The sequence below is a fragment of the Myxine glutinosa genome, chromosome 8, assembly GCF_964187855.1.
Source record: "Myxine glutinosa chromosome 8, kmMyxGlut1.1, whole genome shotgun sequence".
NCBI classification, from domain to species: domain Eukaryota; kingdom Metazoa; phylum Chordata; class Myxini; order Myxiniformes; family Myxinidae; genus Myxine; species Myxine glutinosa.
The window spans coordinates 151,155,689-151,182,144 of record NC_136268.1 but is presented as its reverse complement, the minus strand read 5'-3'; the positions used below and the strand labels follow the sequence as shown (position 1 = coordinate 151,182,144).

At 43.3% G+C, this 26,456-nt stretch overlaps 1 protein-coding gene across 1 annotated transcript in view; it reads left to right on the top strand.

Moving 5' to 3' along the window:
* Window positions 1–26,456, top strand: part of AATF (apoptosis antagonizing transcription factor) — a 40,686-nt gene extending 14,230 nt beyond the window's left edge. Inside the window, exons 2-6 of the mRNA XM_078783849.1 lie at window positions 5,463–5,525; window positions 11,911–11,978; window positions 14,727–14,807; window positions 18,656–18,727; window positions 25,815–26,456. Coding sequence (XP_078639975.1) covers window positions 5,463–5,525; window positions 11,911–11,978; window positions 14,727–14,807; window positions 18,656–18,727; window positions 25,815–25,866 — 336 coding nt within the window. The 3' untranslated portion in view covers window positions 25,867–26,456. The remainder of the gene's footprint in view (window positions 1–5,462; window positions 5,526–11,910; window positions 11,979–14,726; window positions 14,808–18,655; window positions 18,728–25,814) is intronic.

Genomic DNA, 26,456 nt, shown 5'->3' with positions numbered 1-26,456 from the left:
CTCTCAATCTCTTTGCTGACGACTCTACTCTCTGTCGCTCCTTTCCTCCTCCCTCAGATCGGCAGTCTGCAGCCTCCTCACTCTCTGCAGACCTGGACAAAATCACAGACTGGGCAAACAAGTGGAACATGTCTTTCAATCCTGACAAATCTCACACTCTTACGATGTCTCTCCGAAAAGACCAACTGGACAACCCTCCCATCCACTTTCTGAATAATCCTCTCCAAGAAGTTCTGTCACTCAAGCTTTTGGGTCTCACTATTTGCCATGATCTTTCCTGGGAAAACCACATTTCAAATCTGGCCTCCAAAGCCAGGCGCCGACTGGCATCCTCCGTCGTGCGAAGGCCTTCCTTGGTACACCTGAGCTCCTCACCACCTACAAGGCTTTCATCCGCAGCTCTATGGAATACTGCTCTCCCCTCTGGTCTGGTGCTCCTGCCTCACACCTAGCTCGTCTTCACGCTGTTGAAACCAAAGCGTTCAGAATCATTGGAATCTCCCGCGATGAAGCTAACTCCAAGGGCCTTTCATTCACTCACCATTGGTGGTCTTTCCGTCTTCTACCGACTCCTCTCTGGCCTTGCCCCCCCAGCTCTCTCTGGGCTCTGTCCCGCAAATATTCCTACAGGTCGCACAAGATCTGCCTGCAACCCTCTTATGGTTAAACTGCCAAAATCAAGACTCTCTGCTCACCTTCACTCCTTCATTCCTCTTTTCTCCCGCCTCTGGAACAAACTCCCTCACTCTCTTCAATCCCACTCCACCCTCCAGGTCTTTAAAACAGCTGTTCACCACCATCTCTTATCTTCCCCTATCCAAAACCTTGATCTTTTCTACCCCCGCAAATTTCACCCAAAATCCTGCCCTTTTGTTTTTTGAAATACCAACTTCTGTCCTGGAAGTCCTTGGTCCCCTTGTGTTTTATACCTCTCTCCCCCCCCCCCCCTTCCCATGCCTCCTCCCCCCAAGCCCTCTCCCTCCCACACTTCTCCCTGCTCTCAAATGTTGTGTTTGTGTGCTTCCCCTTCTCTCCCCATCTTGTCTTCCGCTCCCTCTTTTTATATATTTTGTTTGTCTGGTTGATTTGTTTGTGAAATAAATGTTAGCTCTTTCACGAGCCTCGATTCAGTATACAAGAAAAAAAAAGAATAAAGAAAAAAAAAGAAGAAGAAGAAGAAGCAGGACACAGAGCAAGTGTATCTATACAGTCTTACTTAACCCCAGGACAACAAACAGACTTACACGGGAGGGTAGTGCTAGGAGGAGAAGGTCCAGGCAGATGGTAGGCGTTGAGGTCCGGCTCCGGTCCAGGCTGAAGAATGGGATCCAGCTTGCGTGTCGCTGGCGCGCGATCGGACCTTACATATGGCGGGGGGGTAGTCCTTCGCAAGTCCGTATGCACAGTGTTCTGCTCGTAACCTCCTTACTCAGCTTCTCAGGTGTTCAGCGCCGCTTAATGATTCCTCGCGCATCTGGTACAAATGAGCTCAACAACCGGCAACAGTCGGGGTCTAGAGGGCCTCAGCCTATTGCAGCAATGCGAGCACCCCCACGTCTCTCTCTTCTGCGTGCCCTCTCTCTCTTCTCCTCTTAGCACCTCCTCCTCTCAGCACTTCTCTCTCTCAGTACTTCCCTGTGTAAAGGCACCGCGCTTGCGCTTATATAGTGCGCTTTGAAATCAAGCCGCGTACTCTCGCACTCCGCCCACCGGTGAGCTCACCTCAGCCCTGGTTGGTTAGCGAGGGCTCACCGGCTCCGCCCCTAACAGGGCCACGCCTCGTTCTGGGCGCTCCGCCCCCTTCTTCTCCAAGCTTGACCGCGTGCGTAATGGCGGCGCTTAGGCAGCGAACGCTGCTGGGAAGGCATGTACCACAATTTGGAGAGAGTCAAGCCGCAAAATGAATGGAATTGAAAAGGACCTATCTTATTTAATTAATACAACGCAGATTCAACTATTGGGAACACAGCCTTATCTGAAACACATATTAAGGAAATAACGAATGTCCTGTGGTGTCCTACGTGTTGCTTGTGGACTAAATATGGGTGCGACCTTATTAAATGAAGAGAATTATTTACAAGAATTATTTACAAGTATTTACAAGTGAGGGGTTCTCAAAACTGCAACAATATATATATATATATATTTATATATATATATATATATATGTCTCCCTCCTCCTATATATATATATATATGTCATTTTTTCTCAACTCATTCATTTGGATTCATTCATTCAGAGTGTTTAAATTATTGCTTTTGGAAAGATTTACTGAGAACGTCTTGTTTTTTAACTCAAAATGCCAGAGATAGCTACCCTGCTGAAGCAAACCTGTATGAAACTGTATGAATTACAGGTATTTATTTATTTCTGAATTGTTGCCTAGTCTTGTTTTTGTAAAACCCAAGACTGCACACAATTTTTATAGTTCCATACGCAATTTTTTTCAAAACCTAGTTATAAGATTAACTTGTATATGAAGAGCAAGTGGGATGACATGTGGAACCCATCCCCCACAGGTTAACGCAAAAGCAAAGCATCCACTTCCAGAAGTGGGAGGGAACACACCCCTCCACCCTGCCAAATAATTTACAAGTATTTGCATTTCACTATCAAACAATGTTCGTTACCTACTCCATACTGAGCCGATACCACAGCCACAATGAAAACAAGTTTGCCGAGCAAATGGCAAATAAGCATTGATGGAAATTAGTTTTACCAAACAATGGAATTTGTAATTAACTTTTTTTGAATGCTAATTTACTTCAGACAACCTGGTGCCAGTCAGACAACCTGGTGCCAGATGTATCATTATTTGCCTTGAAAACAATATCTTTCAAATTAATATCTTTCTCCAACCTATTTATTGAACTCAGTACAAAAACATTTTATATCTATATTTGAGTGTATTATAAAACAATGCAACAAGATTTTCTGAATCATTATTCGATATTGTACAGAATTATTTATCATTTGGGAAGACCCAATCTAATACTAATACTATATTTCAGAGCACCATATATCATGCTTAGTCATAAAGAAATAATTAAAACTATACAAAAAATTATTTTACCATTCTGTGGTTTTCTACAGAACTATGACAAGAGGTGGTCTAACGTTGCCTCTGTTATACTTTCCCGAGCAAATAAATTTGGTCAGGGTGCCAGCGATAATTCACCTACTGGAGACAAATTTTAACTCCTTGATGGAAGTCATAAAAAACTTGCACACGAGGTGAATAGGTTCTAAACACATGATTTTGACAGGTTGTGGCTCATATAAATCACTCGATTCATAGATAAATTTTACACTTCCACAAGGGCAAGCAAAGAGTGGCGCCATTCAACTTCACCGAAGCACAAAAACTTCTGCACACATCTGTGCGCTGGAAAAGTGATGCTGACGCTCTTCTGGGATAGCCGAGGCCCACTTGTGGAGCATTACATGCCCAGAGGGACCACAGTCACCAGTGCATCATCTGAAACCAGCAATCGGTCACAACATCGTGGACTACTCACTACCGGTGTTTTGCTGCAGCATGACAATGCTCGGCCCCATACTGCCCGCTCTACAGCTGCAACAATCGGGGACCTGCATTTTGAGTGTCTTCCTCAACCACCCTACTCGCCAGACCTCGCCCCTAAGGATTACCACATCTTTGGGCCACTTAAAGAGGCGCTTGGTGGAACCACTTTCCGATCCGACAAAGAGGTCCAAGCGGTGTGCACGAATGGCCACACAAGCAGCCAAAATATATATATTTTCTTTCGAGGAATCCAGGCCTTAGTAAAGCGCTGGAAAAAATGCATTGAACGCAATGGAGATTATGTTGAAAAATATACAGTTGTTACACACGTACATGCAATAAACAAATTGTGAAAAATATTTTAAGGTTACTTATTGACTGCCCCTCGTATAATAGTATCATATATAACTATATCGTAATAATAATATATCGTATATAACTTATTGACTTCAACCTGTCTGTTTCACTCGGAGGAGGTTGTTGGTGGACCTCGTGCATCTTGCAGAAACCTGAGGGGGGAAAAAACAGAGCGGGCAGAGGGTGCAAGCCTTGACCAGGTACCACTAGGTTTTAGAGGAGCATGACAAGTTTGAAAGCTCATTCGTGAGATTGGACAGATGTTGTTTTCTGGCTTTTCTGAGAGTAGACACACGCTTGTTGCAGGATTTGTGGAATGATCTGAGGTCTTCAGTTGGATTTGCCTTCCAGAAGGAGAACTCAAGTTGTTCTAAAGCAATTGCCTTACCGCAGCATTCAGAGTACCAAGGGTGGGAGGATGGGTAAGCTAATTGAAGAAGAGATGGGATGAATCTGTGCATAAGCGGGAGCAGGTTTCTGTGGAAGAATTCCCAGCCTGAATTAATATCGACGGCAGTGGAGACGGCAGTGGATCGACGGCAGTGGAACCAGTTCACTGGTAATTATTCCCTGTGTGTGGCAAGAAGCAACTAACAGGGTTGGCGACAGGAAGGGCATCCGGCCATAAAACATCGCTTCAAAAAAGGCCAACCCCTGCTTTGCAGGGAAAAATGGCCTCTAAAGGTGGTTCATTTTGTTCAGTGGATATTGGAGACCAGTCCTGATGTGTAAAAAAACAAAACAAAATAGAATTACTTTTTAAACAAATATGTGAAGCATGAATGTCGAAGCATGTCACGTGTTATGAACCTTGAATACGCGTGGTCTGTGAATGTTGGGACCGCGAATGTCGAGGTCCGACTGTATAGCACGATGTCTCAAAATGTTGTGGACGGATTATGACAAGACTTTGTGGATGTGTATATCAGGTGAAAAGAAGAAGCGGATTAGATTAAACTGTTTCTGTAAAAAAAAAAAAGTAAAAAAAAAAGTTGTTACGAAAAGTAAACTTTCGCCTGGTGGAGGTGTCGTTCTAGCGAGTGTCGTTCTAGTTGTACATGTTCTTGAAGGTAAACCTTTTGAACCTTTTGAAGATGGCATTTTTAAAAGGTGCAGTTATTTCTTTTCCATTTGTTTATCTTGGTGTTGGCTTAGCGGTTCGGGTGCGGCTTGGGATCCTAGGATCCTGGGTTTGAATCCTGGTCGATCGCTGAGTTAATTCCAGGGGGGTTGACTCAGCCTGTCATCCTTCCGAGGTCGGCAAATTGAGTACCAGTTCACTGGTAATTCCCTATGTGTCGCAAGAGGCGACTAATAGGGTTGGCGGCAGGAAGGGCATTGCTTCAAAAAAGGGGAACCACGGTGCCCGAAAAAGGCCAATCCCTGCTCAGCGGGGAAAAAATGGCCTCTAAAGGTGGTCCTTCTTTCATTTGTTTATCCATTGTGTCAACACACCAAGACCTGATCTTTGCAGTTTACTTATTCCAATATTATTTTTCATTTCCAAACATTATTGTTGATCAGAAATCAGGCAAGAAGCTCTGACTCAAACGGAATGGTTTGTTCTGTGTTTTACAGACTGGGAATGGTGAAAAGAAGATGGATGAAGAAAAATATAATGATGACGATTTTTATCATCAGGTGACAGCAAGTGATTTTAAATTTCCCTAAGTTGTGTTCTACAACTTGGAGATTATTTTTGTTGCGATGATGAAATGAGTGCTATCTTCACAGGACTTAAAAAAAAAAATCTGCTTGCCAAAGGTCTTTGTTTGATTTTACTCTAGACTTGACTCCACTTGCTTATGTCGGTATACACACATCCCTGACCAACCGTGGGTTTTCCATTCATGGTTTAAAGTATCCACTCTTAATATTCTGTTCTAGCAGGGTCCCGTGGAAATTCTACATAATGTAAAATGTGACTTCAAGTCCTCAACTGCCCCACCCCATCACAATCTCCAAGTCGTCAACCTCCACCTCCCACCCAAAATGCCCGCCTTCCTTCTCCCACCTCTATGGTGTCAATCCTCTGCCCATTCCAAGTCTTAAGAGAACCTCCCCACCAATCACAGTCCCCCGTCCAACTCACGATCCCATGCGAAATGCAGAAAAGGTATGTGTCCATGTGCAGGTCATGGCTGGTCATGGTCGCTTGTCCAACTCACAATCCCACGAGATATGCGGAAAGGATATGTGACAATAAATGACCCGAAACCAATTATATTCTTCCTGCTGTGCATACACACATGGTTAAAAGTAAATAATGACCTTAGTGAAATTTCTCATGACACGGGTTGAATATCTGCTTGAGAATGCCACACTGTCATTTAGGTGGTGCATAAGTTTTTTTTTTTAATGTTTTTTTTTTTTTTTTGTATACTGAATCGAGGCTCGTGAAAGAGCTAACATTTACTTCACAAACAAATCAACCAGACAAACAAAACACACAAAAAGAGGGAGTGGAAAACAAGATGGGGAGAGAAGGGGAAGCACACAAACACAACATTTGAGAGCAGGGAGATGTGTGGAAGGGAGAGGGCTTGGGGGGAGGAGGCGTGGGAAGGGGGGGGGGGGGGTGGAGGGAGAAGTAAAAACACAAGGACACCAAGGACTTCCAGGACAGAAGTTGGTATTTCAAAAAAGTGGAATTGGGGTGAAATTAGCGGGGGTAGAAAAGATCAAGGTTTTGGATGGGGGAAGATAAGAGATGGTGGTGAACAGCAGTTTTAAAGACCTGGAGGGTGGAGTGGGATTGAAGAGAGTGAGGGAGTTTGTTCCAGAGGCGGGAGAAGAGAGGAATGAAGGAGTGAAGGTGAGCAGAGAGTCTTGATTTTGGCAGTTTGACCATAAGAGGGTTGCAGGCAGATCTTGTGCGACCTGTAGGAATATTTGCGGGACAGAGCCCAGAGAGAGCTGGGGGGGCAAGGCCAGAGAGGAGTCGGTAGAAGATGGAAAGACCACCAACCTGCCTGTGGTGAGTGAGTGAGAGGCCCTTGGAGTTAGCTTCATCGTGGGAGATTCCAATGATTCTGAATGCTTTGGTTTCAACAGCGTGAAGACGAGCTAGGTGTGAGGCAGGAGCACCAGCCTAGAGGGGAGAGCAGTATTCCATTGAGCTGCGGATGAAAGCCTTGTATGTGGTGAGGAGCTCAGGTGTGCCAAGGAAGGACTTTGCACGACGGAGGATGCCCAGTCGGCGACTGGCTTTGGAGGCCAGATTTGAAATGTGGTTTTCCCAGGAAAGATCATGGCAGATAGTGAGACCCAAAAGCTTGAGTGACAGAACTTCTTGGAGAGGATTATTCAGAAAGTGGATGGGAGGGTTGTCCAGTCGGTCTTTTCGGAGAGACATCGTAAGAGTGTGAGATTTGTCAGGATTGAAAGACATGTTCCACTTGTTTGCCCAGTCTGTGATTTTGTCCAGGTCTGCAGAGAGTGAGGAGGCAGCAGACTGCCGATCTGAGGGATGAAGAATGGAGCGACAGAGAGTAGAGTCATCAGCAAAGAGATACAGAGGATTTTCAAAAGAGTCAGAGAGATCATTGATGAAGACCAGAAAAAGCACAGGGCCCAGAACACTGCCTTGTGGAACTCCAGTTGACAGTTGACAGACCAAGTTGACAGACCACTTTCTCGATCGCTGAGGCCGATCTTCACAATGCCCGTGAAACTTATCGGCTCAAAATCCTTTTAACTGTCACTTTGGTAGTTTTACAATGAAGGCAAAATGGATGGGACGTGCATGGTGATCGTGAATATGACAGCTCTGAGGCATCTTTGGCTTCACATAGCAGTGAAAACCAACATGGCGGCTGTAAGATTTTTCATCAGGGTGAAGTTGTGTGTGGAGTCGGGTGTACTGTCCAACTAATTGGTGGGAAGGATTGTTCCAGGAACATGAATGAACAGACACACAACAACAACAACATGCATTTTAAGGCCATTTTCCCTGCTAGAGCGGGGGTTAGCCTTGCGGTCCCCATGACAATCTTCTCCATTTTGCCCTATTTTCTGCATCTCTCCTTGTTAACCCCCTTGCCCGCATTTCTTCTTCCACCATCTTTAGCCGAGTCTTTCTCGGTCTTCCCCGTCCTCTACTTCCTTCTACATCAATTTCCATCACTCTTCTCAACCAGTCACTTTCATCCTTCCTCAACACATGACCAAACCATCTCAGCCTGTTCCTCTTCACAGCATCAATCACAGGCAATATTACCATCATCTTTCGCAATTCATCATTTGTCTTCCTCTCTCTCAACGATACTCCGCACATCCATCGAACCATTCGCATTTCCACCCTTTCCAGCCTTCGTTGCTGCTCTACGTTCATTACCCATGTCTCGCTCCCATAAATCATAACACTTCTCACACATGCAGCATACACCTTTCCCTTCAGCTTCAGCGACACTCTCCTCCTCATCAGCACACCACTCAGTTCCCGAAACTTCTTCCATGCACATCTCACTCGAGCAACCGTTGCCGAGTCTGATCCACCTTCTCCATTCAGCATGTCTCCGAGGTAGCAAAATGTTTTCACACCTTCCAGCTTCACGCCGTCTCCAAGATCCAACTCAACATTTCCTCCATCTGCAGCTCCCTCTGTGCACACCTTACATTTGAATGTAGCTGCCACACTGGTAAATGACCCTCTCAGACCACTACATTTTTGATGAACCCACTCAGCGCACATTGTACATTGAATGGAGTTCACTCCGACACCCTTCCTGCACACAGCACACGGCCACTTCCCAGTTCTTTCCACCTCACCACATGCTTTACCACTTGCCATCACCTTCGTCTTTCCGATATTCACCTTCAGACCTTTTGTCTCCATACATTCCTTCCACTTGTTCATCTTTTCCTTCAGTCCATCCATACTTTCCGCAATCAACACCAGATCATCTGCATACAACAACTCCCACGGTAAACCCTCCTTTACGTTCTGAGCCAGCACCTCCATCACAGCTACAAATAGTAGTGGACTTAGTACCGACCCCTGATGCACTCCCACCTTCACCTCAAACTCACCACTGTTCCCGTCCTTCGTCCTTACAGCTGTGCGCGCTCTTTTGTACATTGCCATCACTACTCTGATCAACCATTCCTCCACTCCTAACTTCCTCAATGCCCATGTCAATACTTTGCGTGGAACCCTATCGAATGCTTTCTCCAGATCAACAAACCCAAAAAACAACTTCTTCCTTTTCTCCATGTACTTCTCCTGCAACTGCCTCACAATGAAAAGCGCATCTGTCGTTCCTCTTCCTGGCATAAATCCAAACTGCATTTCGTCGATCTTCACTTTCTTCCTTATCCTCCTCTCCAACACCCTTTCCAATACCTTCATTCCATGCTCCAATAACTTTATCGCTCGGTACGAGCCACACTCCAGAGGGTCACCTTTCCCCTTGTATAGAGGGACGAGCGTACTCAGTTCCCAAACCACTGGAATGCGGCCTTCTTTCACCACCAGATTACAGATCTCTGTCATTCTCTTCACACCCCAACTTCCTGCTGCCTTCAACATATCTCCCACAACTCACAATGAACAGACACACGAACAAGCATATCTCGTGTGTGTGTGTGTGTGTGTGTGTGTGTGTGTGTGTGTGTGTGTGTGTGTGTGTGTGTGTGTGTGTGTGTGTGTGTGTGTGTGTGTGTGTGTGTGTGTGTGTGTGTGTGTGAGACCGTGTGTGAGACCGTGTGTGAGACCGTGTGTGTGTGTGTGTGTGTGACCGTGTGACTATTTTTCTCAGATGGCTGAACGGATCGTCGTCAAACTTTCAGAGGTTCATCAGTGATTGCCTGGGAGTGTTTTAGGCAAAATATATATATATATAAAAAAAAGAAAGTTCGTTTTTTTGGATTAAAAAAAAAACACTCTATAGTGCCTTTTTGATTAATGACGGTTATATACAAGTACACATTCGCATAAATAAATACAAAACAATCACCAGACATTTGAACACAAATAAATCAAACTGTACGAAGAAGTGTACGAAGTTGGTAGTAAGGCTTCTTCTTCTTCCTAATTGGCATGACACTTGACTCAGAAACGTGATGAGCGGCACATTCAGCAGCATGTAATCAACAAAAAGGTGAAATTATGATTTCTGATTTGGATGTAATTGCTTTTCCATTATATTTGCCCTCATTCCAAATATGTTAATATTTCTTTTTCTCTTGAGCAACGCCGGCTACTCCAGCTATAAACACTTATATACTTTACTCGGAGTACAAATACAATTACAACTTTGTTTGGGGGGTAACATCGGCTATGTGGCCGCAGCCTCATGCAGGGGTGTGGGAGACCGGGAGAGGGGCGTAAATTCTCTATGTAAATGTGTACCGTGTAGCGCCACCTGATGATGGTGGCAGAGGGTATTACAATTTCCTTTTTTAACTGTGCAACACTGAGGTTAAAGCACTCTTTGCATGGGTAAATTTTTTCCCCTTCTCATCCCCCCTACCCCAGAACGTGCCTGTCAAAGCCATCTCCTGCCCCCTCCCCCCCCAAAGATGTATATGTAGTATATCCCCTACCTCTCCCCTCACCTCTCGCATCCCTCCCCCTTCCACTCCCTTCCTCACGCCTCCGTCTCCTGGCTCCTCCCTCCCTCCCCTCCCCCCCCTCCCGCCCCCCCGGGCAACGCCGGGTACTCCTAGTTATTATATAAGACAACATTTTGCCAGTCACGGTATGCAGTTTCGAGTAACCATGGTTTTCTGCACATCTGTCCGCCACCTGCCATTTCAAGATCTCTAAATGAAAATGGCCTCAATCCTTATTTTTATGAAAAGACCCACCACCACCACCGCAAACACCACTGCTCCAGACACTACCACCACCTAATTACCACCACCGAACCTACCACCACCTACCACCACCTAACTAGACACAACCACCACTACCACCACCACCTAATCCAGACACACCTTTAACCTCTACACCTCCACGCATGCCTCCACCGTATACCAGCGTCACCATCTTTCATCCCATCTCAGTTGCCAGTTCTCTTGCCTAATCAGGGTTTTCCATTGAGGAACCTGTGCCTGAGGAGGAGATAAGAGGGATAGCCCCTCATCCCTCTAACCATCCCCCAAATCACCGTCACTGTCGGTCATCGTGATCGTTATCTGAACTTCACTGTTTCACTGATGTAACACCCCCTGTGTTAGGGCAGGAATTTGTAGTCTGTTCAGATTGCTGATGATAGCTTGTTTAGTTTTTGCAAAGGACACCATGGGATCTTTAACGTCTACCAACTGATGCTGACAGAAGGGACGCCACGTGTAACGTCCATCCGAGGGACGGCACGCACATTGATGCCTTCACCCTGCATGTGAAACACCAGTGTGACAGTTTGTATGTGGGCCGAGATTCAAACTGAGGCGAGTGTGTATACCTCTACGCCACCTTTCCAGCCCAAGTATGAACTGCAGTCCAAAGCTTAACTGATTCGATTTTCGGTTCAAAAGGTCACATGGCATCACCGAAGAGATTTCAACCAAACTTGGCACAAGTATAGACTGTAACACAATGATTAACTGGTTAAATTTTGGGTTAAATAGGTGAAAGGTCAAGTATGGTGTCCCTTGAAAATCACTTTGCAAACCATAACTCAATTTAGAAGCATCTGGTGCTGTCTCTCTTCGACTTAGGCCCGAAGATTTACCGACTCTAAAATATCCTAACACCATCCCCTTCTATTCCAACTACAGTATATCATTACCCAACTATTCATCTCTTCTCCCATGAGTTGTTTGTTCGGTTTGGTGGTATTACTGCCATATCCATCATACGTGAATGTTGACGCAATATTCTCATCTTAAATCTTGACATCTCATATAATCTTCCAGTTCCATTCCAGATTGTCTCCACTTTCCTCCTTATTATGAATATATTTTTAGAAAGCCTTGTTCTGCCTTGTGTTTTCATATTTATTTATTTATTTGCTTTGCCATGTTGTTGGAGTTTATAATTACAGTGGCTAAGTTGTGAATCTGCTTGCGATCATTTCAGCTACTTCGGGAGCTCATTGAAAGGAAGACCTTGTTGGCAGACCCAAACAGCCAAGTTTCCTGGGGAAGGTATGGCCCGATGGTTGCTTTTTATTTTGTGTACTTTCAGGCTTTCCTTTTGACCCGTGTATTGTTTTTGGCTTGATGGTTCAAATGCCCCTTTTTGTCTTATTTAGCTATGCAGCAAACTAGAGAAACTGTAAATATTTTGCCATTAATTATTGACTGTAGTGGAAAACGTAAGATTTCCTTTGTGAGGTGGGATATCAGAAAGGTTGAGGTGGAGAGAGAGAGATGGCTGGTGATAGAGGGTGGTGGAGAAGAGTTGTGGACATAGAATCAGCTCAGGACAAGTTGGCCTCACCCCACATAAAGGGATTTTGAGGAAGAACAACAACAAACGACAGGCATTTTAAAGGCCATTTTCCCTGCTAGAGCGGGGGTTAGCCTTGCGGGCCCCATGACAATCTTCTCCATTTTGCCCTATTTTCTGCATCTCCCCTTGTTAACCCCCTGCCCGCATTTCTTCTTCGACCATCTTTAGCCAAGTCTTTCTCGGTCTTCCCCATCCTCTACTTCCTTCCACATTCATTTCCATCACTCTTCTCAACCAGCCACTTTCATCCTTCCTCAACACATGACCAAACCATCTCAACCTGTTCCTCTTCACAGCATCCATCCCAGGCTCTATTCCCATCATCTTTCGCAATTCATCATTTGTCTTCCTCTCTCTCAACGATACTCCGCACATCCACCAAATCATTCGCATTTCCACCCTTTCCAGCCTTCGTTGCTGCTCTACGTTCATTTCCATCACTCTTCTCAACCAGTCACTTTCATCCTTCCTCAACACATGACCAAACCATCTCAACCTGTTTCTCTTCACAGCATCCATCACAGGCTCTATTCCCATCATCTTTCGCAATTCATCATTTGTCTTCCTCTCTCTCAACGATACTCCGCACATCCACCGAACCATTCCATTTGAGGAAGAACGTACATTACGTATTAGCCAGGTGGCTAACACCCATTATTAGGGTGAATCGTTCACATTGTGATACAAGCATGAAATTTGGAAGTTATGCTCTTGCTTAGATATTCTTATACAGTCGATTAGCCAACTCAAAAATTCAGCATGGTGGCTTTTTTTTTCCTTCAAAATGGCCACCAAAATTGCTAAAATGTGCCATAAACTTTTAATTTTGAATTTAGGATCTACGAGTATCAATACAAAATCACAGAACTACATATTATGTATGAGGTAGTTCAAATTTTCCATTCACCTAAATTAAGATAAATGATTTTTTTTTAACGGCCTCTTGCAGATAATATGTAGTTTTGTGATTTTGTATTGATGCTCATACGTCCCAAATTCAATATTAAAAAGTTTGTGGTACATTTTAGCAATTTGGCGGCCATTTTAAAAACAAATGGTTGAATTGATTCATGTTGAATTTTCGAGTTGGCTAATTGATTGAATGTAAAGAGTATCGTTATGAGAGCATAACTTCCAAATTTCATGCTTGTATCACAATGTGAACATTGTTTCTGTTCTCGCCGCCTGGCTATATATCTGTTGTAAACGGTTGAGTTTGTGTAACGTAGATTTTTCAACACACTAAAACAAATACAACATAATAAGATTGACCAAAACTTTTCATGCTGTATTTCTCAAGGTAAATCACAGCAAGAAAAAGAAGGAAGTGAAAGAGCGTGCATATTATAGAAGCATGTCTATGTAAGATCGACACTGATTGGTTCATCAGTCAAGATTACTCGCCGTTTGCTAACATCAGTCAATAAGGATGTGCTGCACACCTCACAAATCTGCAATGTTATCTATGAGTTGAAGTACCGATGTGAAGCTCGGTACGTGGGCCGTACAACCCAAAGGTTGGCTGATCGTATCAAACAGCATGTCCTCCTGGCGACTTGAAGAAAATACCTTGGGAGTGGGGACTCAACTGGTACGAGCATGCAAGAACGTTCAAGGATCGGCGGCCATTTCTTCTTGTTCTTCTGTCATTGCATGGCACTTCGTTACCAACCCCGTCTGTGCAGACCAGTACAATGCAGATATGTTCAAGATATTGAGCCAAGGTCGGAGTATGTTCCATCTACATAGGTTGGAAGCAACCTTCATTCATTCCACGGTCTCTATATTGTGTTGTCAAAAGGAATTTGTACATTCTCTCATTCTCTTTCAACATGGAAAGTTTCAACTTGTTACCCCAACCCCTGTCCACGCTATGTCTGCAAATGTTGAGTCCTCGTCTTTGGAAGAACCCCATCCCCCCTCCCTCCAAGTTGTTGGTGCAAATGGTGTCGTCGCTTTCAACTCCGCTCCAGCCAATCGGAGCCAGAGATAGTGGTGACTGAGCCAACCAATTGGTACCAATGACGTCATGACTGATGAACCAATCGGTGTCTATCTTACATACCTTGATTGTCAGGTGCAAAGGTCAGCCAATCGTATCATTCGTAACATGCTGAACTCTGTACTTTGACAGCACACAATCTGGCATATACATGTAAGGACATTTGAATATAAACACATGTACATGCAGGCAGCTCAACTTGTGCACCGGACTCACTTTTTGAGGCCAAGATAAGTTATTTATTTATTTTATTGCACATTAATCTACGGCTTGTACCGGAGCTTACACATGGTTTGTATGTAGGACCATGTTTTAAGCTGACAATGGACAAATGCACCTATAGGATTTGAACCTGGGTTCCCTACATCTTGAGCCAGATGGGAACATCAACAGGTGTGCGTGCATCTATTCATGAGCGTACGTCTTCTTTCTCTTGTAGGCAATGGCTTTCTCTCCAGAAGCTCAGAAATCGTGTGAAGCGTCCCGTGGATAGAGGTGCCAGCAAAGGTCGTAAATTGAGGTACGCTATTTTCGCGAGGTGTGAATAATTTATGGTTTATTTATTTATTTATTTATTTATTTATTTATTTATTCAGGCTCTTCCATTAATCTTTGACTTTTTTTTTTTTTCATAGTAACTCAAAAACAGAATCACGAAATGACATAAAATGAATGGCTTGGCCAAGAGAAATGATTACTATTTGTGTGTGTAGATGCGGTTGTGGTTATCATTTGATAAAAGGAGATGCGTTCCTGCTCTGGGGTAATGTGAAAAAGGCGTTTGAGCGGGACTCAAACCAAGGGCCTCTCGCTAACGAGGCAAAAGCTCCAACATCCAGGCTACAATGGCTGACAAGTTGCCCGAGACTAAATAATCACATCCGATGTACCATACTCTGATACAGAGCGTTGGTTTTTGGCCGAAACAGTTTTCATGCCTGGGGTCATGCTAGGCGGTTTTGCCATCCTTCTCCCAGCAGTAGTTAGGGCAGACATTTTAAATTGTCCATGGTGCTGGCAGTGGCTTGCCTACTCTTTGCGAAGGACACCCATGGGATCTTTATCGTCCACCAACTAATTACAGCAGATGTGACACAGTTTAATGTCCATCTGAGGGACGGCACTCACATTGAATCACCCTGCTTGTGGAACACCGGGAGGACAGAGCTGAGGATCTGGTCACATGACACAGTGACGTGATTACGTCTGATGTCATTACGGCGGTACGGCGGCTGACTCCACACCACCATTTTGATTCCAATTTTGTTCAGGCCGCACATATTGTCGAACCTGTCATATATCACAATCGCCATGCTCTACCTTGACGTTTTTCATTCAGTGTGAAACACAAACAAAACGATTGTTAAAATGACCATCAAATATTGAAAGCATAAACGTTTTGGCTCTTCCAACAACATAGTACGTATAGGCCGTAGGCTTCGTGCCTTCATGCCTCACCTTCAGGCCGCTTCGGACAAATTAAGCCCAGGTTTCTTAAGATAGTAGTATCGTTTCAGTAGTATCATTTTCGTAATAATAATATAGTAAATATAACCATAACACTTTAATCCCAATGTCGTGAATGCAAAGTTTCTACATTGAAGCGGTGTATGGTTCATGGATCAATGATAAGTGGTGTACGGTACTAATAACCGCGGAAGTAAGGAATTCGCCTCGGCTCTTTTATGGTAATATCATTTTCGTAATTAATGATGACACTAACCCGAACCCTAACCATAACGTTAATATTATAGTAAATCTAATTGTAACACGAATCCCTTCGTAGTGACTGCAAAGTTACTGGAGGTTAAAATATATCATCATCTATATATTAAAGTAGCGGCAGTTTTGTGTCTGGCCATCACGCTACGTCATTACGTATTTTTTTAATGGACTGAAAAAACTTGAAATGGACTAAAATACTTTAATTGCACCTTTTATAGTTCACTAATATATACATTACAACAAACGTAGGCTGTATGTAAAAATAGAATTGTCCATGGTGACAGACAGCTTAGAGACTTAGAGTACTTCAAAAAATTTAATACATTATTTGCTAGCTGTTTTATTTGTTTGTTTGTACATTATTTGTTTGTTTGTTTGTCTCCACCCAGGTCATACTCTCCTCTTCAACTAAAATATCAAACAAGCCCGGCTACGCCGCTGTTAAACATTTGGTCTTGTTTCACACACAATGGTGCTTCCCACAATTTATTGAACCCAAATCGGCAAAATCATCACAAAGTGACCAAAGGCGTTTGCACAGTCATTATCTCCGCCACCAAAGGTGGAGACAGGTTATGTTGTCACCCATGTTGGTGTCTGTCAGCAGGATATCTCAAAAGTTATGGACGGATTTGGATGCAACTTGGTAGACAGGTTGGTTGTGTGACGAGGACCAATTGATTCGCTTTTGGTGAAGATCCGAATCCAGTACCAGATATGAGAATTGTTTTTTTAAAGTCATTCTTCAACATTGAGAGATGGGGCCAAAAACTATACATAGCATGATATCTCAAAACGTTCTGGATTGATTATGACTAAACTTGGATGAGGAGTTGGTTAGGTGACAAGAACAAGCCGATTATATTTTGGTTCAGGTCCGAATCCAGATCCGGCCTATCAGTGGGATACAAAACATAGACTGTTCAGCCTGGCGGAGGTATGCGCTCTACCGAGTGCCGTTACAGTTTCAATTATGATGTGTTTATTTTTCGTTGCCGTTGACCTTCCTCTATATTTTCTCAAAGCCCAGAAACCTAAATCCCATTATTACCATATTAAATTGGTTTTAGCTATTGCAGTTTTGAATATTGTGGCTTTTTCTCGGAACGTAAAACCCCGAGACAATTAAGAGTTTTTTGTACTTCTTTAATTGTTGCAATTCTAATCGCATCTTTGATCTCAATTTACGTATAAATGTATAAACCTTTCCTTGGGATTACTTTTTAAAGCAAGTTGTTGTCATTTTATTGGTAGTTTTTTTATTATTATTATTTATTTATTATTATTTATTTATATTATTTTTATTCGTTTATTTATTTATTTATTTATTTAAACCAAAGCGTTCAGAATCATTGGAATCTCCCATGATGAAGCTACCTCAGAGGGCCTTTCACTTACCGCAGGCAGGTTGGTGGTCTTTCTCCCGCCTCTGGAACAAACTCCCTCACTCTCTTCAATATCCTCCCTCCTCCACTTTCACTTGTCGTTTTTTGTTTGTTTGTTGCTTGTTTTTTGTTTTTGCTTGTTATTGCCTTCTCCACCAAAGGTGGATGGGGTGGGGGTTATGTTTTCACCCCTGTCTGTCTGTCTGTCTGTCTGTCTGTTTGTTTGTCTGTTTGTTTGTTCGTTTGTTTGTCCGTTTGTTTGTGAACAAAATATCTCAAAAAGGACAATTTGGCAGAGATGTAGCGTATGTGACAAGGACGAAATGATTAGATATTGGTGAAGATCCGGATTCGGATCTGGCTACTATAGTTTTTAAGTGATTCTTCACCATTGGGCGACAGGGCCAAAAATGATACATAGCAGGATATCTCAAAAGGTTGTGGACGGATTTGGACGAAACTTGGTGGAGAGGTTGTGTGTCTGACAAGGACGATTATATTCGATTTTGGTGAAGATCTGAATATGGATTCGAATATGACATTTATTTAATTTTTAAGTGATTCTTCACCATTGTGAGATGGGGCCAAAAACTATACATAGCATGATATATCAAAAAGTTATGGATGGATTTGGACGAAACTTGTTGGACAGGTTGTGTGTGTGACAAGGAAGAATCGATTCCATTTTGGTGAATATCCAGATCCAGCTAGTATAATTTTTTAAAGCGATTCTTCACCATTGAGCGATATGGCCAACCAGGTTCTCTCTGCTCTCTACTGAGTGCCGCTCTCGTATATTTATGTGATCATTTTATGCATCATTCCTCGACTACAGTAGTTTATTTCCATGTTGTTGTTTTTAAATCTACTCACTTTTGTCAATTTTAGTCATGTGATTTTTCTTCCCAGCAGTCTCTCTGATTAACTTTGGAAGTTTTTATGGTTTTCTGCACTTTTAACCATTATTTTGCATGCTTGCTACATTATTTTGTTGTCCCTTAATTCTCATAGAAATATATTTTGTCAAAGTAATGCATCTTCTTTCCAATGTTTAATGTTGTTATCGATGTGCAAATATATCTGTTGTTTTTTTCCATCACATTCCAAGCATCGACCTCCACTTATGTTTTAATTCTTATTGTTTATTTGCAAATTGGTGACATTACAGTAGCGGTGTGTGATGTGATTAGGGTGTGTTAAAGTAAAACGTTGTGTTAAATGGTATTTGTGATGAAATATATAATTGTCCATGTGCCAGGTATGACGTCCACCCCAAGCTTGTGAGCTTCATGGCCGCCCACGACACAACAAGTATGGATGACACTGCCCGGTAATCATGCCCACAATGTACATTTGGTATTTCAAATCACAAATATGTGATCATGTATTTGATGAGATCATGCATTGTATAGAATATGGATTTTCGTCGACATTTGCGGGGTTTGTCTCGCCATTTCCGGGACTTTGATTGATCTTCACGGATTATCGTCGACATTCTCGAGATTTGCCTCACCATTCGCAGATTTTTCCTCTCCATTCGCGGTTTGTTCCTCTCTAATCGTGGTTTTCATGACTCGGGAACCTATCCCCCCCTTTTCCATTGAAACAATGCCCTGCTATTCGTGGGTTTCGCTATTCGCGGATTTTCTAGGAACGTATCCCCCGCAAATAGCAGGATCCGAGGGTGTGTGTGTGTGTGTGTGTGTGTGTGTGTGTGTGTGTGTGTGTGTGTGTGTGTGTGTGTGTGTGTGTGTGTGTGTGTGTGTGTGTGTGTGTGTGTGTGTGTGTGTGTGTGTGTGTGTGTGTGTGTGTGTGTGTGTTGTTGTTGCAGTTGTGCCATAAGGGCAAACAAACTCCCTCTAGTCAATTGCACGACAACATGTAGCCTGCAGTAGTCAGTTATGTCTTATTGAATGTAAAGATTAGCCCTTCGCATTGAGTAGTAAAAAAAGACCAAATATGCGTTGAAGTTAGGCAGGTTGTCAAACCTTCGTTGGTTAAGGCATGGCCATAACACCAGATGTGCAGAAACACAGGCCCACGTGACCAGTGAGGGGGGCGGGAACACTTCGCCATGATGCGACAAGCCTCAGCCAATGGGAGTCTCTGAAACATTTTGAAGGGCGTGACCAGTTTGATATTAGCCCACACGCAGCACATTATCATTCTCTTGCCTTTGGGACTGCTTTGAGGACACACCTGCGCTCTTGCCCCTTTCGCCACGCCCACGACGAGACCTCGCTTGCCTTTTTCATATCTCGCACGATACGTGTTTGGCCTTTGTTCAACGCCCGACACCAAGCGTCTGCGCCGTTCTTTTGCGCCATCCGGCTGACCCGCAAGCGTTGGCAATTTCTACTCATCCCACCTGCGCTGAATTTACCTTGTCCAGGCTGCACGTGAGGACCGAACTGCGCACACCAGACCACGTGGTCACCAGCGAGGAATCCCAGCACGTACATCGGTACGCCCTTTAACCAGAGTTTATTGTGTGTGTGTGTGTGTGTGTGTGTGTGTGTGTGTGTGTGTGTGTGTGTGTGTGTGTGTGTGTGTGTGTGTGTGTGTGTGTGTGTGTGTGTGTGTCAGAGTGAAGGCGCCAGTGGGGTTTATTATATTAGGTAATATTTGTTGAGGTAAATCTTCGTCTCTTTCTCTGTGCCTTCTGAATAAAGGGCTGTACATTTTGTTCTTACTTCCAACCTGTTCGGTACGTCCTTTCACCAATTGGCCGAGCATCATCCGGGACTAAATTTGGCTAGACTCAGGTCCATAAATCTCGTGGGAGTAACGCCGCTTTCCACACCGTGTGCAAAACCGCTTGGCATTCCATAAGGTGTGGGAAAGTGAGGGTTCGATCGCGTGGAGGGTTCGGCATGCGTGTGCACCTTGACGTGTGCTCGGCACCTTGAATTTGGAACCCTCCGGGCCCGGTCGTCTCGCGATTGTAACAAATTGTTGTCAGGAGTGGGGATTCGTACCTTCTCCTCCCGACAGTAACAATATATATACAGACTTGGCATTTAATATGGAATATTTTTTTTGTGGGGGCGAACTTACTTTTCAAGATGACTTAGAACCAAAAGTTCATTGGAATTATGTTGAAATTATTCTAGATTTTGTTAATGTGACCTTTAAAAGAAACAAAAACCACATTTGACATTTCGAAGCAATTAGATTGATCCTTGAAAGTGATGTAAACTGATATCGAACTCAATTCATGGACAGTACTGTGTTAAACTTCTGTGCGTTTTCCAGAAGTATCTCTTTATTTTGCACATTAGCCAAATATTTTTTTAAACAAAAACAAAAGTTAATTTACGACTGGGATTACGGACAGTAAAATTACAGTTCAATACTTCGTGTAACCCCCACGAGCATTCAGGAGAGCACGTACACGTTGAGGCATGCTGTTCACGAGATTTGCCAAGGTTTGGACAGGAATCGCTTGCCATGCAGTGACAATAGCCTGCTGCAATTCACGCACAGAGGCAGGCTGCTGGTCCAAGTTGTCGATTTGACGCGTTAATTCTGCCCACAAGTTCTCTATCGGATTCATATCCGGGGACATGGCAGGCCACTCCATATGCTGTACACCACGGTCAGCAAGAAAGCGTTGGATCATGCGAGCACGATGAGGCCGTGCATTGTCATCTTGGAAGACAAAGTTTCCTCGAAAGGCTGCACGAACAAATGGAAGCAATGTTTCTTCCAGAATGGCCCTGTGCTTGAACTGGTTCAGGTTTCCATTCAGAACAACCAGGTCAGTTTTGCCCCCTGCATGAAAAGCAGCCCAAACGGTCACCCCACCACCTCCAGCTTGGACTCTTGGCACTATACAATCTTCGTTGTAGGCTTCATGCACTTGTCTGCGCACTCGGACGCGGCCATATTGACGATAGACCAGAAATCTAGACTTGTCACTGAAGATCACGTGATTCCAGTGTCCTGGCTGTCATTGACGGTGCTCTCTGGCCCACTGCAATCGGCGCTGGCGGTGTTGTCTGGTCAGACGTGGCTTTCTCAGGGGACGCCTGGCACGACAGCCTGCTTGAACCAGTCGTTGGTTGACTAGCCTTCTGGATACAGGCACATTTGTCAGTTACTGCCACTCAGCCCTAAGCCGATTAGCTGACTTGGTACGGCCATTGCGGACTAACCGGTGCAGCTGGCGATCATCCCTCCTTGTGGTTCTGCGGGGACGTCCTGACCTCTGTATTGGAGTAGGGACACCCCTCTGAGCATTTCGTTTCAGGATCTTTGACACCTGACCTTGAGTGATGCCATACTGCCGAGCAATAGCACGCTGTTTCATGCCGGAATTTCGTAAAGCCACCACTAAATGACAAACAGCATTGTCGAGTTGATGGACCATCTCCAGGGGAAGCGGCAATAACTTTTGTAGACGTGCAGCTGTTGTTTTCCACTAATACAGAACGCAACAACCCTTATATACCCGATTGTGAAGCCAATCGTCAAATGTACCTGTCCGTACATTTTGTCACGCCACCTGTGATATAATCCTGTTATTGACTTCTTGCTACGACAGACAATCAGTGACATGGTTCTTTTAACAAAGAAATCACCGAAGCGTAAAAGAAACTCACCAGATTGATATACCGAGTTCAGAAAGTAAACCCAAGTCAAGAAAAAAAAAATATTCCATATTAAATGCCAAGTCTGTATATATACACAAAGAATTAAGTTAAGCACCCCTACACAACGAATTAAGGTAAGCACCCCCTAATATATATTCTTTGTGTATATGTATACATTGGCATATATTCTAAGGTATGTGAGATCAAATAAATGATTGGTATGACAATAACCTGCCACAGCAACGCATACGACGGCTTACAGGGTCTATGAGACGTAGGGTTGAGTCAGTGATCCGATCACGTGGGTCCTACACACGTTATTGACGCAAAGATCGCTAGAGGTCTTCTCAGAACAATGACTGTACGTTAGAAAACATAAACGTCATCCACACTGTCCGTGATGGACCTATAGCTCCATACTTAAATTGAGGTGAAAATATGCCTAAAATTCCCCAAAAATTTCACCTTAAATTATTCAGAATAAAATATTGAAAACGGCATGATTGTTATGTTTTTATGTGACCATAATATCACTTCTCCAGAAAATATAGCAATATCATGGGTATATTACACTGTTTTGACGACAACAAACTTGTAATGTGCGAGGTTGTAAAAAAACGGGGGGGGGGGGTGCTTAACTTAATTCTTTGTGTATATATATATATGTATGTATATATATATATATATATATATATATATGTATATATATATATATATATATATATATATGTGTGTGTGTGTATATATATATATATATATATATATATATATGTGTGTGTATATATATATATATATATATGTGTGTGTATATATATATATATATATATATATATATATATATATACACACACACACACAAATTTGAGGCTTGTGGAAGAGCTACAACATGGAACAGTAGAGTTAGAACACAATGAAAAGCAGGCAAACACATAATCAGCAGACTAGAGAGAAACTTGGAGGAAGAATGAGTGAGGGGATGAATATGATTAAGGGGAGGGAGAAAGAGGACACAGGGCCTGAAAAATCTGGATAATAGGTCAAACGGAGCGAAAAGGGGGCTGAAAGGCCTAAAAGGATCATGTTCTGGTCTGACAAGTGGCAAACGTTATTCAATCGAGACAAATCTCACACTCGCACCTTGTCTCTCTGTTAGGATCTGGTTGTGAACCCATCTATGGAGCTTGTTGAACTACCACTGAAAGTGGTTCAGTCCTAAAATATATGTGCCTCACCATCAAGGACAGCCTTTCCTGAGCGTACCACATCAAATCCTCCTTCCAAAGAAGACTGCGGATTGGCCATCCAAGTCCTTCCTCGGCAAATTTGTATTTATGGCTTACAAAATGTTTATCCCATCGCTCAATGGAGTTCTGCTCTCCCCTCCGGTTGTTATTGCCCACGTCATGCTCCTCATTACTGGATACTGGAAAATAAATTCTCACAAAAATCTGAACCACAAGGCCTGTTGTTCTCTCTCATCGCAAGCAGGTCGGTGGCCTCCGTTTTCTCTTGCTTCTCTGGGGTTTCTCCCTCTGCTCTTTCAGCTCTGTATCCTATCCACTCCAGGATGCATGTCTACTTACAAAGCCCCCTTCTTGTAAACCTACCAACAAAACCCAAACTTACTTCCCACTTCCACTGCTTTTTGTCTTTTCTCTCACTTGTCAAACCACCTTCCTGAGTCAAGTCAGCAGTTCATTGCCATCTCACGTGGTGTTACACCCCTATCTACTGCAGCTTCATGTTCATTATTTTTTCTTTTCCTCTCTTGATTTCCTTTTTGTACCCTGCCCCTCTGACAAGGCCGGGGACATTAAAATGAGGTCAGTCCGACCGACCGATTATTCATCTATGACCGACCATCTGCCCATATACTTTAGTGTTTGCGTTATATCACAAACTGTTGAATAATTCGTTTTCATGTTGCAAATATCTTCCTCATGACATTCTCTCAACCTGATTAGATCAGGCTGTGATTGAATGAACTATGTGGCCATGGCAACCATCTCGGTAGACTGGCTTGTGCATGCGATATTTGAAACACCGTTAAAGATTTAGCTTTCATATATCACAGATCAATTCCTTATACCACACCAAACGTTGGAGGACCAAGAGTATCAATGGATTAGGCAACAAGGAAGTGATAGTTTTTCGATGCCCGTTTCTCCCACACCCCACTCAGTTTATGCGATCGAGCAGTGTCCAAAGGTAAGTGAGTGAGTGAGTGAGTGTGTAAGTAAACACTTCAGTCATTATCGCTTGAACCAAACACACGATTTTGATGAAACTTGGCTACAAGCTTCATATCTGATGCCTAACAAAGCTGTATTGACATCATCAAATCTGCGCTCATTAAGGGGAACTACGGGGGATTTTTGACCCCCATCCAAAATAGGTATTTGCTCTCTTTTCCGAAACGAAACGTACGATTTTGATGAAATTTGTCCACAACCTTCATCGACTGTGATGGACCAATGTTTGTTCATGGCATTCAAAAAAATCAAGGTTTAAACCCTCTCTCTCCCTCCCTCTCTGTCTCTCTCTCCCCCTCTCTCCCCCTCTCTGTCTCTGTCTCTGTGTCTGTCTGTCTGGCTGTCTCTATCTCTTCTCTCTAGCTCTTCTCCTTCCCTCTCTATCTCTTCTCCTTCTCTCCTTCTCTCTCTCCTCTTTCCTCTCTCCTCTCTCCTCTCTCCTCTCTTCTCTCTCTCCTCTCTCTCTCTCTGTAACAGTGGGATTGATATCTAACATGGGCCAAGGCATATCCATAGACACATTCACATCAAATTTCTACTTTCTCGTTTTCTTTGACTTAAGTAAGTTGATGTGACCTCAGGGTTGGTGAAAGCTTCTCATGTGTTTTATGATAAATGGCACAATGTATTGCCAGAGGAAAGGGTATTGCATTCGAGTCCATCTGTGTATCTGTCTGTGTGTCCGCACAGAATAAATCTGATTTTCTCTGCAACTGTTGGTCCGATTGACAGGATTGCACAGGTTGCACAGATCTCTACCGAGATCACCATAAGTGCACCTCCACCTGTAGATTTTTTAAATGCTAATTATAACGTTATATTATATTCATTCATTCATTCATTCATATTCATAACGTCATACGTCATAGGTCATGTGGTTAACGTGCACCTTCTTGGAAAAACTGAAAAACTATGCACCTCTATATCTCCGAAAGCGCTGCATAGAAAAAAAAATGAGACATGGCTCATTGTAAAGAACTCTCCATGGGGAATAACATGTTAATGATGATGTCATAGGTGCCTCCATTATGACATCATAATTTGAGCAGTACAAAACTTCATCCGATCAAGATGAAATTTCTTGAGCATCATCTAGGGATAAATTGGTGGAGAAAACAAAAGTATGGCGTCATTGGTCACGTGATTCAGCCGCCATATTTGTTGCAACACAGGCCGCCATATTTGTTGCAAAACACCCCAAATTCGCCTCTTTCAATCCCCAACTTCTGTCCTGATATTCCTAGTAGTGTTCATTTGCTTTATACCGTGTACCCCTCCCTCCTCCCCAAGCCCTCCCTCCTCCCCCAACCTGCCCCCTTCCACAGATCTACCGACGTCCCTGTTCTCTACTGCTGTTGTGCTTGTGTGCTTCCCTCTCTCTCCCCCCCCTCTTGTCTCCAGCTCCCTTCATTGTATGTTTTATGTGTCTGTGCATGTTTTCATGTTCAATGTGTTAGCTCTTACACGAGCTTTGATTCTGTTAAAACAAAAAAAGGCCTTAAAAACCACTAAAAACATGTCCTGGTGAGGGTCTGCAATCTCTGATTACTCTTTCTTGTTGTCTTTGCAGATCAGACCTGTTCTGTTCATTGTTTGGAGAAAAAGAAGAATTGGACGTTTGATGTCATTCACTTCTAACTTTACAAGGAAGAAATAATAAGAAATAGTGGACAAAGAGCCCGGCGATGTTTCTTTCACCAAACATTTTGTCGTTTATTTAACAAAACACAGTTTTTACTGAAAAATGAAACTTTCCTGTCTTGTTTCCTTTAAGTAAATATGTTTTAAGGATGCATATATGCTGATATGCTTTTAAACATTTGTTTGTTTGTTGTTTTGATAAGAGAAAGTCACCATAGTTAAAATATTAAAGGACACCTATATATCAACAAACCAGACTTGATGGTGTAATGGTTGGAGTGTCTACTCCGAGTCTGGGAGGTCAGTGGTTCAAACCCCGGCCGAGCCATACCAAAGGCTTTAAAAACTGGTACGTGCTGCTTCCTTGCTTCACACTCAGCATTTAAAAGGACAGAGCATGGACAAACAATGCCGGGAAGGCCATGGCAAACCACCCAGTATAACCCTTGCCAAGAAACTACTTCGGCGGCAGCACGAACGCTCTGTATAGAGTATGGGTACATCAAATCAAATGGAGCAATAATTTTTCTTTGCAGGGTATTGAAAATATTCCAGTAAATCATAGTCTTGA